The sequence below is a fragment of the Carya illinoinensis genome, chromosome 9, assembly GCF_018687715.1.
Source record: "Carya illinoinensis cultivar Pawnee chromosome 9, C.illinoinensisPawnee_v1, whole genome shotgun sequence".
Classification (NCBI taxonomy): domain Eukaryota; kingdom Viridiplantae; phylum Streptophyta; class Magnoliopsida; order Fagales; family Juglandaceae; genus Carya; species Carya illinoinensis.
The window spans coordinates 34,202,034-34,213,638 of NC_056760.1; the positions used below are offsets into that span (position 1 = coordinate 34,202,034).

Sequence of the window (11,605 nt, forward strand, 5' to 3'; positions counted from 1 at the left end):
GTTTTGATTTAAAATTTTAAAAAAAAAATGAAAATTTTTGAAAAACCAAACATGCCTCATCTTGTTACACTGGAAAGTCTGACTCTCAATAGTACCAGATATCGACGATGCATATTTAATTGACTAGTTCTTTTTAGTATATAGCAGAGGTGAATGAGCGCCATCAGCAAGATTTTTTTTATTAGTTCTTTTAAGAGTATAATATAGACCAATGAGCATATTTTCCATGAAACACTAGACACTAGCAATAACAAAGCTTGTAGCAACATTTGTTAGGCCTTCTTGGCTCCACCAGATGCACTTGGCACCAGTTGAGCACCTACAGCAGCAATGTCTTTTGACTCTTTGGTAGCTCTTTGGTGCCGTATTATTTGCCAAATGCACAGATACCAAGAGCACGTATCAAATTAACGCTACCTTTTGTCAGGAACCCTAGCTGGTAGATGGACCGTCTATCAAGGATGTCCAGGTCTGAGTTCTTGACCAATGATTAATGACTTTGTTCCAATAACCCTTTTCTTGACCTTTAGCCAAGAAGCCACTGGACCAGAAAGAAAAATTGCTGCTTCAATTCGTTTGTGAAAGTGACAAGTAGCCAACAACACAATTGCAATAACCAATTTCCCACCTTTCTTCTAGCCATTTTGATTAATTCTGCCGCAATTACACATCCAGCAATTCTTATCCTATGTATATATAACACACATGGGAATAAAATTTGCAGCACTGATACACATTGAGAGAGAGAGAGAGAGAGAGAGAGAGAGAGAGAGAGACCTCAAACAACTGAGGACAACTGATCCAGACCATGAGCTGCTGTCCAAAATCAAGCAGCCCCACAATCACTGAACCACTAGAAGCCAACGACCAAGGACAAAAATCTATGAGCTATATGGAGCAGATGTCAGAACTTTGCGTGGCCCAGAACTGTCGTGAGCACCAACAGGTTTGTTGGATAATCGACGCTTGTAGCGTTTGAGGACAGATGCCAGATTTTCTTTTCCTTTGGGGAAAGCCACATCACCAGCCGCAGTTCCTGTTCTGCCCTTTCGGCAAGAAATTGCAATCTCTACATCCTTGATCATATCTAGGAGCATCCCTGCAGTGGTACATTTCCCCCTGCCTGGTTTTGAAGCAGGGGGCAGCATTCCATTTGAAACGGGTGGGCTTGTCTTCTGTGGGAATGCCACAGGGATTTGAAGGCAGAAGCACGGGACCATTGGAGAACGAGGTTTCGTAAATGCAAGATCTATGATCCCCTATTTGTAAAAACATGTCATTGTCAAGATTAACAAGTAAAGAAAATTTTTTTAAAAAAATCACTAAACATTTCAAGATCATTTTGTGAGTTTTAGTAGGGCACTGTATGCTTCTTGTACTCACTGATTGAAACAATGGGTGGAAAACCCCCTATGACAGATGAATTTAACGAGATATCCCTAAAAGTGCAGCAGGTATTCATCAAGCAGGGATACCGGATAGAGCCATGAATGGTGAAACCTACCCAAACCCAACTAAAGTTAAGCAGCAAAAATATGTTTACTGCTTGGTGGAAAAAAGGGCTAACAAGATGCTGATCATAGTGCAGAGATTGTGATTACCACAAACATGCGATGCTAAACGTGTAGTAACAGCATAAACTAGCACATAAATATTTACCTGAAGACGGTTGAGTACATAAGTATATTTCCCCCACAGCTCTGGCCGGCTTTCCATGAGTGATAGGTCAAGAATCCGGTGGATGCACCACACCCCAAAGCTTACTATCAAATCTGATTTCCAAACACAGCCCTCCCCACAATGAGGAACAGAAGAAATCAAAAAGTTGTTGAAGCTCGCCTCATTAGTCCTCATTGCAGAACCAGACTTTCTCTCAGAAGACAAATACTGAGGCTCACCCCTATGAATTACCCGATTTATCTCTCTAGTTTCAGCTTCATATAAAAATCTCTCCCTAGCAGCCACACGGTCTATTAGATCCTCATCAGCCCCATCATTTTGACCAAACAGCCAATCAGACCCTTCCAATTTCAGTAGCTTTACAATGCAATGTCTGAAACCCTGGAGAAGTTTGACCTCGGAATCCACAATAGAAGTAGCTTCTTGAGTTATTGAACCTAGCCTACCTCCAAGTCCTTCACTCCCAACAGTATGAATTTTGTCAGCTACGCCAAACTGTTCGTAAGGTTGTCTAGACCAGAGGGATCCAGTATCTATACTAGGATTCAACTGTGAGGTAAAACCATCTCTGTAAACTTTTGATGGAGAGAGTTCATCAAATGCCAAAGGATGTCCTGCCCTTGATCCTGAATTGGGATAACCAGTTCTGCCAACAGAGGATCCATATCCAATGGGACTGTCCCATTGAGTACTCTTATCAGGTACATACAAATCCCGAGGTGGGACGGAGAATCCAGACATGTCTGGCAAGCTATGGTACTTCTTCGTGTTGGCTGAACTTGCCACACTCTCGGCCACTCCAGAAGAACGAGGATCATAATATGGTCTTTCTGAATGCAATGGACTTTCTCTGGATATTGCCAGGTTCTGGTAACCAGAAGCCTGATCAGAGCTTAACCCATTTTGCATATTTTGCCCCAATGCATATGTAATTGAGTCTCTGTAGTTAGAAATACCCAAGGATGCCCCCTCCATCTGATTATTTGGGTGATCAGAGTTTCTGTCTTTAGCCATTCGATAGGATGCAATCTGATAACCATGTATTGTAGCAGGCTGATTATCCAAGCTTTCAAAAGATGGTATACTGCGCACACTAGAATAGCGTCTCTCGCCAAAGGCAACATTGCGGCTTGAATTCTGCACATATGCATCCAACAATTGCATGTGGTTGGACCTTAACGAGGAAGTTCCCCTTTGAACCCCATATGATGGCTCTAAACTCCTTTGGATGTTCTGCTGCTTGGGAGACCCATATAAGCTTGAGTTAATTAGATTATCAGATACCCTGCCTCCCACAGATGGGAAGCATCCAGAAAACTCCCTTGCAGTGGTATCCACTTTTAGAGATGAAGAGGCAGACTTAGAATCTACTCCCAGCAACACATCCAGTTTCTTAGACTTTGCTTCTTGAGTAGCCTGGCCATGGAAATCATACAGCTGTCCCCAAAACTCGTCAAGAACTGCCGCTAGTTGACGCCTTGCAGCACGCCCCAATCCTGCTAATCTTGAAAGACTTCCAGCACCACTCCCACCTTCATCACCTTTCCCACTAAGACTTCTAAAAGATCCCGGACCCTCGGATGTCAAAGATGGGGTGCCCCCAGAAACCCCTTTATATGCCTCAGGCTCCCAGGAGTCTCCCTCATCATCATCTTTTTCAGTTTGTAGCTCTCCCTCAACACCCAGAGTCTTCTCCAGAGGGTCCATTGATTCAATTTTGGCAGTCCCATCATCCAGCAACTTAATATCAGAAACCTCATCAGAAACAGTTGAAACTGGGACTGACTCTACCATGGCTGGTGATTCCTCCAGAGCAAATATGGGGGAGCTAGAAAGTATTGCACTAGAGCGATTTTCCTCCACATTAGTCAAAAGAAGCTCTTGATCAGGCTCCATAATGGTTTCAGGCAAATCAAGATCAAAATTAGCAACTGGCATATCTGAATGACTCTTCCCATGTGCTGACAACAGTTCTTGCTTCAGAAGAGGAGCCTCTCCATGATATCCAGTTTCGGTTAAATCAGTTTCCTCTCTGTCTGTGGACAAATCAAGTATAGCCTCCGGTGTAACCCAGTTGGAGATCTGAGCGTCTAATCTTGCATTTGCAGACTTTAATGGAGTGGCTAATAGCCAGAGCATCAAACAAAGGGATGCAAAAGCAGTGACAAGAAAAAGTAAATAAGTAAAAGATAAACTACCCCCCATGTTCCACCTCAAATTAACTGCCCAGTCACTATTCCCCAATATCATTTCTACCATAAACATGACCTTCAATCCTAGCATCCCAATAAATGTGATGATTGCTAGAAACTCAACAAAATGAGAAATTTTGTAGACACCCATTATCGGTCTTGATGCAGCAACACGGAACAGGGGGATCACAGAAGATGGAAGCAGTAGAGCTACCATCACCTGAGTGAATATAAGCAATTGATACATCCCTTCAGCTCCTGAACTCCAAACACAGTAAAGGGCTGGAACAACAGCAATAAGTCTGATTGTGGCACAATGAAGCCAACCAGGAATGTCTAGCCTTAAGAAATCATGCAAAACTACTTGCCCACATTGACTCCAGGTAAATGATGTGATCAGATTAGAGAAAAACAGAACCAATAGATAGGCAGCGGGAGCCAGAGGACTTGCAAAAACCTGCATTAAAAATATACAGAAATTTATCTGATCAGTATCTATCGAGATACTGAACACTATCATAGTTGGCAGTCAGCAAGAATAGAAAATATAGGAAAAAATTAAACCTGTTCCATTAGTGACATTGCGTCCTGAAAAGTGAGCAAGACGTCACTGTCTAACACATTTGCTGCTGAGACCATCAGCACATAATTCACCAGATAAATACAACTGAAGATGCTGAAGATGGCAACAAAATGCTTATGACACAAGGCATCCTTGGAAATGTTTGGCGATGACATAGGTTGCTGCAAAAATATTATGACAGATAGCAAATATCAGAATTTACTTTGACAAGCACATGTCTGAAACAACGTATTTCAACACCATTCTACCCAGGTCATGAAGTACTCTTTTAAGAATCTAAGAAAAGTTTTTTGCAAGTCAAAAAAAAATTAAGCGGGAGAAAGAGAGCATAGTTCAAGTGTTTAATGCACTATGACAGAGAACATGCCACAGTGTAGATCTTTTTGTTTAGGCTATCACATGAACAAATGACCAAAGAAAATCAACAAGCATGAAATAAATGGAAAGTAAACCAAGAAAACAAGATGTAACAATTAAGAAAGGCATTTATGCTACAATAAGTGCAAAGGACCATAAAATAGAGCAGCCAATGCACAAGAAGAAACCACACCAATGACTTATTTAAAATTGCTAATTTGTAGACGTAGAAGAACCAATAGTGTCATATAACATGTATTCAACATTGATAAAATCTCTAACATTGATACACGTTTAAAAATATTGTTACAAAAAAGGGTAAATGTATTTGTCCCTCTATTAGAGGTGTTCCAAAAATGTCAGTGATCGAGTAAATAGCTCTACGAACGAATAGATTGGAGGATCAAAATGGAAAGTCAATTATAGATTCGAATTTTGGGGAGTGTTGGAACATATGGGGTGGGTTTGTGGAAACATGTTCGAAAAAGGTGGGAGACTTTCCTGAGCCATGCACAATATTGAAGTAGGTGATGGTGCTCAAGTCAAATTTTTGCACAACAAATGATGTGGTGAACAAAGCCTCAAATAAAGATTCCCTGACGTTTTTGACCTTGTCTAGGCGAAGGATGCTTCAATAGCTGATTTCTTGTTCTTCTCTCATGGCTCCCCTCAATAGAATGTAGGTTTCATTAGAATCGCACAAGATTGAGAGTTGGAGGTTATCACTGAGTTCTTTGCCTTAATATATTCCGCCAAGGTGACTGAGGACACCATAGATAAGATCAGCTGGAGCCCCTCCAAGAAAGGTAGATTCACAATTAGATCATCTACCAAATTCTAACTAGCCAAGGCATGACACCTTTTCCATGGAGGAATATATGGAAGACAAAAGCCCCTCTAAAAGCAGCTTTTTTTGTTTGGACATCCTCTCTAGACAAGATTCTTACTAAGACAATCTGAGGAAATGTCAAGTAATGACATTGGACTAGTGCTACATGTGTAAGAAGAATAGAGAATCAATAGATCACCTGCTTCTACATTGTGAGGTGGGGTCCTGCCTTGTAGACTGGTGGACTTTCAAGCAAGCTGGAGAGGAATCCAAGGCAATCCTCAAGTGGCAACAATATGGAAGATGGCCCCTATATGTATATGTATGTGTTCGTGCATTTGGCAAGAGTGAAATGATAGAAGCTTCGAGGATTGCGAGAGGACAATGAATTAGCTTAAAGTTCTATTCTTTAAAACCTTGTTCTTATGGGCGGGGTCCTTGATTATAATGGTCTAAATTTCCTTGATTTTCTACTTTCGATTGTAAACCCTAGTTAGGTACTGTCTCGTGTATACTTCCTGTGTACTTGAGCTGTGCTTCCTGTTGTTATGAATAAAATTCTTGATTACCTATCAAAAAAAATATTCTATCTAAAAGTGGTGTCCATAAAAGTTTTATGTCCAAATACACAAGGAGAATGGTTGCGATGAAAGAAGCTTATACACCACCCTCCATAATCTTTAGCCATTTAAATGTGTTTCAAGAAATTCTTTCAAGAAGAAGATCCAGTGCCACGCCAACATTCTGCAGGCATGGATTATGCAGAGGCACCAGCATTACTAACAACAGACCTGTAAAAGCTAAGGATTGTGAAATGTGGCAGAAAATGATTCCACCTGCAGAAAATTTAACATATACAGAGATCAACTCCCACAGCTTTAACCATTAGATTCTTACACTTCAGCATTTATTTCGGAGGCTTCACATTCCATTGAACTCACTATATTAATAGATCAAATCTTTTACAGGTCAAATTCAAAAATAGAAAGAAAGCACCAAACTAAAGTGCACATGCCTGCACGCGAACAACTCCAAGAATACCATTATTGACACTAGTAAAACTTTATAGAGAAATGCCGAAACTCAAGATTCTATGTTGATGCAGAGCAGCAACAAGGAATCCCTCATAAGAATTATTGCAACACAGTTTACAAAAACAAACATTGTGAGTTTTCAACATCAGCCACAATGATAGTGCATTTTAAAGGAAATCTATAATTCCAGATTCATTCAAGTACCTTTCAGAGACTAGAACAAAAATAAATAGGTGCAGACAAAGTACATAGTTACAGGCAGATATCGGGGATGGAAGACAAAGGTACCTGTACAATAGAAGAATGGAGAAAAAAGTTATGAGGCATGATGTTTGCCCCAAGAAGACTCATCAATGCAAATGCACTCTCCCCACATAACTTTGTTAGTGTCAAATTCATGGACAGTGAGACTTCTGCTTGACTGATGAGTACTCCAAGGACAACAGAAAGCAAAATGAAGCCGGATAGACATATACATAGGAACTTTGCCTTGCTGTGTTCCTGCAAAGTTAATTAACAGCATTACAATAAAAATGAAAAATTAGACTTCCAAAAAGAACGCACATGAGCGCACTTACCATGAGGATGGTAAAAAGTGGAAATAAAACAGCACTGATAGCAGTCAAAAAGACACAAGAGAACAAGTCCCAGCCAAAAAGAAGATTAAGTCCATGTGCAAGGCCCAAGATCTAGTAAAATCAATGTAATAAAACGTTAGGGATAAAACAAAAGTGGTATTAAATGATGAAAATTATAGATTAAAGTTCATATCCAGTTCCATCATAACTTTAAAGAGCAAACATAAAAATACTTTTTTCAAAATGAACAGCTAGAAAGGATGAACAGTATTGTGATGGTGAATGAGAAATTACCATGGTAAGATCCAATGCAATCACAGAAAGCTCTGTTTGGACTCCCAAGAAGAAGCATGTGAACTTATCGTACTCATCCCAGTAAATCTTTGCCATAAAATTTTGGAAAGAAAAAAAAATTAGAAATTTACAACCATACTCGCATAGTTTTTTTCTTTTTTTTTTTTTTTAAGTACAATACTTGCATAGTTAGCAGCAATTGTGAGCATTTTTTGTGATTATGTGCCTTGACAGAAGAGTGGAACAAGCAGGGGAATCAATGGTCAACCACTTCATTGGATAATCAACTAGATCACCATAACTAAGTGAAATAAAATGTAATGACCTAAGGAAGGCCCAAGCCAAATCTGGAACCATACTACAAAAACTAGTCAAACTGCACAATTGGAGCCCCTTGTAATCATTATAAAGGGCAAAAACTTCTCCCTCCCAAGGAATGGGGTACTCACTCATATGGGGATATCACATAAATATACAAATAATAAGGCAGCCGCATGCATACGCAGCTAACTAACAATCTCCCTAGGGACCTAGAGAAATCAAATAGAGGTTATAACATCAGTACTCAACCTTCTTCACATTGCTATTAATGAATCATATTGACCATAGCAAAACAGACAAAAGAGATTCATACTAAAATACACCAGTTATTCTCATTTAAATTTCCATTTTGCGGGGTGAAAGGGCAAAAGGTGACACAATGAACCAGAAATTGACAGTACTTCACAACAAAGAGAAATATAACAACAATTCCCTGCCAAATTAAGACCCTAAAGATAAAGAAACAAATACCCGAGCAAGATCTCTTCCGGTGACCAAGCCAATCCGAGCTGATAGGTATTGACAGAAAATAGCAGAGAGATTAAAAACAAGCATCAATGCTACCAAATCGAACTCAAAATGGGCGCCACCTTCAATAGTTGCTGCCCACTTTCCAGGGTCAACATATCCAATTGAAATCAGAAGCATAGGTGCAACTGCAGGAAGTAGTTGATTAAGACTACCCAGAATTTTGTTAGAAGTAGAACTCCCAGATTCCATGTTATTCATCGGTACTTCAAACAAAACAGAGGTACCAGTCCACTACAATATTTAAATAGCGCTTCTGAGCAACAGAAGGGACCTCCAGTTGAGTGTAAACTTATAAATCACATGGCTTCCAACCTTGTTTGCAAGAGGGAACGTACAACGTTCAAAATTCAATTACTGAGACATTGCAATTTCTGGGATCAACAATGCTTAACCACAGTTAACCTCAAGTCTAATCCAACATATCCAAAGAACTTCAAGAAAAGGTTATAGCATTCCTTATCAAAAAAATGTTATAGCATCCAATGATGACCTAGATGAGTTTGAGTCTTTCAGGCCCTATAATACAACTCACTTGAGTCAAACAAAATAGCTTAAAAGTGCAGCTGCGATGATAATAAATTTCCAATACTTGCCGCAGTCTTTAGATACCAAAATGATGCTTTTAACAAAATCCACTTGGATGCCAACCAAGACAATCTCAACACCCAACTGACTTCCACAGGGCAAACTCTGTCAAATGGAATCGCCTTTCTTCATGAACCTTGATTAGGTCTAATCCTGATTCAATAAATCAAATCAGTTTACTACCAAAAAGATGAGAAAAAGCCCAATTCGAATGAAATGTAAAAGAACTTTTGACAATACTTTTGAAGAAACGACTTATTATATGAGCACAATCTGTGACTGAAATCACAACCAAAACAAAATGAAAATGCTAACATAAAAACCATGCACAATCAAGTTATAAAACTAGGCTTTTCTTTTATAAGTTCAAAAAAAGATGTGCTGTTTTATATGAGAACAATAGCTTGTGCTATTGAAAAGAAAAATTGAAAGCACTTACAATTTAAAACAACGTGAAGTCACAGCAACAAAAATTCTCGATAATTAAATGTAGAAAATCACAGAGAAGAACCTTATTCCACACACTATTGCCACTAACTCCGTATGGTTTGACTAATAAAATTCTGAGGTATTATTCCTTCCTTACCGATCAAAAAAAAATAAAATTCTGAGGTACTGTCCCTTAAAAAACCAAAACTAAAACAACAAAACTTGTTGTGGTTCTGACTATGAAATGCCAGTCTTCTATAATCTCTTTATTAGAGAAAGCTCAAAGGGTTAATGGGTGAGCTTTAGTTTACTTCTCAACCTCTTTGATCGAAAGGCGGGTGGGGTAACCCCCTGCGTGAGATTCGATTCACAATGGTGCACCGACACATAGGCCCAACATAAGTAAATTCCAAAAAGGGAAATTGCAAATCAAAATGGTCTATACAACGATCCCGCAATTCCTCTTTGTATGCTCCAAATTTTTTCGGAGTTCCCAATTTCATTGGTAGGAAGACATCATGCTCAATTATATATCAGCACAACACAGATGAGAATACCAAAATGAAGGGCCGAAGTAAATTTAAATACACAGCACAAAACAAATCAAATCCAAATTAGTGTGTATAGTTACCGGAAAAATACTCACTCGGTTCTAAATAACAAGAAGGAAAATGAGTATTGCTTTAACTATAGCCACCACAACAAGAATATTAAGCAGATGAAATCAAAGAAGAAGAATCTATTACAACCCCATTAAAATTCAAACAACAAACATCAACAAAATGCAAAGGCCCAGCTCAAAACCCATATCAGATCTTCATAAAGCAACACTAAAACAAGAGCAACAACAAAAACAACCGAAAAGAGACTAAAAAGCAGAGGCGTCGAAAACAAACAAAAAATCCGAAGCCCAACGCCCTAGAAAAAAAAATTAATCAGAAACGGCCGCCATGGATCTGTGGCAAGCAGAAAATGAGTGTCAAAGCAACCAGCTTGCACGAATACCGAGGTTGATGATGATGTATAAATAGATATGCAGTTGGGTCTCAATCAGAACCAAACAGATGGCCGTATGGTTAGGGTTTTTGGGAAAATGGTTTTACCTTCTTCTTCTCCTGTGCGTGCGTGCTCTCGCTTTTCCTTACTCTGCCAATCCCTATCTGATCTAGTCCTACAAGTAGATCTCAGACGCTCTTATACGACCCCACGGTTTGGTTATTTTATTCATATATTTTGCATACAAAGAGAGAGAAGCTCAACTCTCTGGGGGAGTGACTTCGAGAGAGAGAGAGAAGAAAAAATGGGTGGGCTTTCAAGGCCAACTTGAAGAGAGCGAAAGCAGAAAGAGAGAGGGTGTGTGTATGAGGTGGGCAAAAGTTTCAACAAAATATAGTAAAAGCTAGAAAGCTCCAAAAGACAGTTAACGTTTCCTCTACTTTTTTTTTCATTTATAGCTGAGTTACTTTTTTTCTTTCCTTTATTTCCTCCTCCTCCTCCTCCTCTTTTCCTTCTTCTCTCTCTCTAACAATCTCTCTCTTTGCTGAGTTAAAGATGATGGCAGTTCAGAAGCGCTCGTGTATTCTGTGCTCGTTTTGCCAGATGAACTTAGAAAGATGTAATCGCCTGCCACTTGTACGGTTACAAAAATCCATGTTCCCAAGGTTTTTTTATTTTCTTTATGATCTCCACCAAAATAATGTCACATCCTCGCTTCTCAATTCTATTTACTTCCATTCACTTTTTACAAATAAAAACAAAACATTTTGATGAATGGAAATGAATTTAATTTTTTATAAATAATAATGAGTTTAAATTCTTAAATAAATTTTATGAAATTTTGTTAGATACAAGTAAATTTGTATACTAATATTTATGCACTGATAATTTTTTATTTAAAAAATAAATAAAAAAATTTTGAGAGAAGAAGAAAATCTCTTATTTTATAAAAATTATTTTTATTTTTAATTCATATTGTTTCGTTAAATATATATCTTACATATTAATATCGGTGTGCACATTGATACACGAACTCTACTTGTAATAAGATTTTTTCAATGTATTTAAATGTTAAGATAAATTTAAATATATTTATGAAAAGATGAAAAAGATTGTAGGTCCTTAATGTAAAGAGATGCTAAGTTAAAAAATATTATGAATTTTACATGTAAAGAGATTTTGAGTTAAGATGAATT

General features: G+C 38.4%; 1 protein-coding gene across 3 annotated transcripts; it reads right to left on the reverse strand.

The window, feature by feature from the left end:
• Nucleotides 1–154: 154 nt before the first annotated feature.
• Nucleotides 155–10,907, reverse strand: LOC122277578 (ethylene-insensitive protein 2-like). 3 transcript variants are annotated; one of them, XR_006229036.1, is made up of 9 exons: nucleotides 10,517–10,907; nucleotides 8,340–9,137; nucleotides 7,548–7,634; nucleotides 7,254–7,364; nucleotides 6,964–7,176; nucleotides 4,437–4,616; nucleotides 1,660–4,329; nucleotides 778–1,259; nucleotides 155–541 (listed from the first exon to the last, which is right to left on the reverse strand). XR_006229036.1 is itself a non-coding variant. In XM_043087614.1 (8 exons), the coding sequence occupies exons 2-8, from the start codon at nucleotides 8,595–8,597 to the stop codon at nucleotides 882–884; spliced, it is 3,897 nt and encodes a 1,298-aa protein (XP_042943548.1). In that variant the 5' UTR covers nucleotides 8,598–9,137; nucleotides 10,517–10,907; the 3' UTR covers nucleotides 608–881. The 3 variants fall into 3 exon arrangements, 1 of the variants encoding a protein (XP_042943548.1); XR_006229035.1 differs by having other exon boundaries at nucleotides 629–1,259; XM_043087614.1 differs by lacking the exon at nucleotides 155–541 and having other exon boundaries at nucleotides 608–1,259.
• Nucleotides 10,908–11,605: the final 698 nt, after the last annotated feature.

Coding starts and splice junctions, on each gene's coding strand:
- LOC122277578 (XM_043087614.1), bottom strand. CDS start 8,597: ATGAATAACATGGAATCTGGGAGTTCTACTTCTAACAAAATTCTGGGT. Junction 7,635..8,339: donor CCGGAAGAGATCTTGCTCGG/GTATTTGTTTCT, acceptor TTTATGGCAAAG/ATTTACTGGGATGAGTACGA. Junction 1,260..1,659: donor ATGTACTCAACCGTCTTCAG/GTAAATATTTAT, acceptor TTTTACAAATAG/GGGATCATAGATCTTGCATT.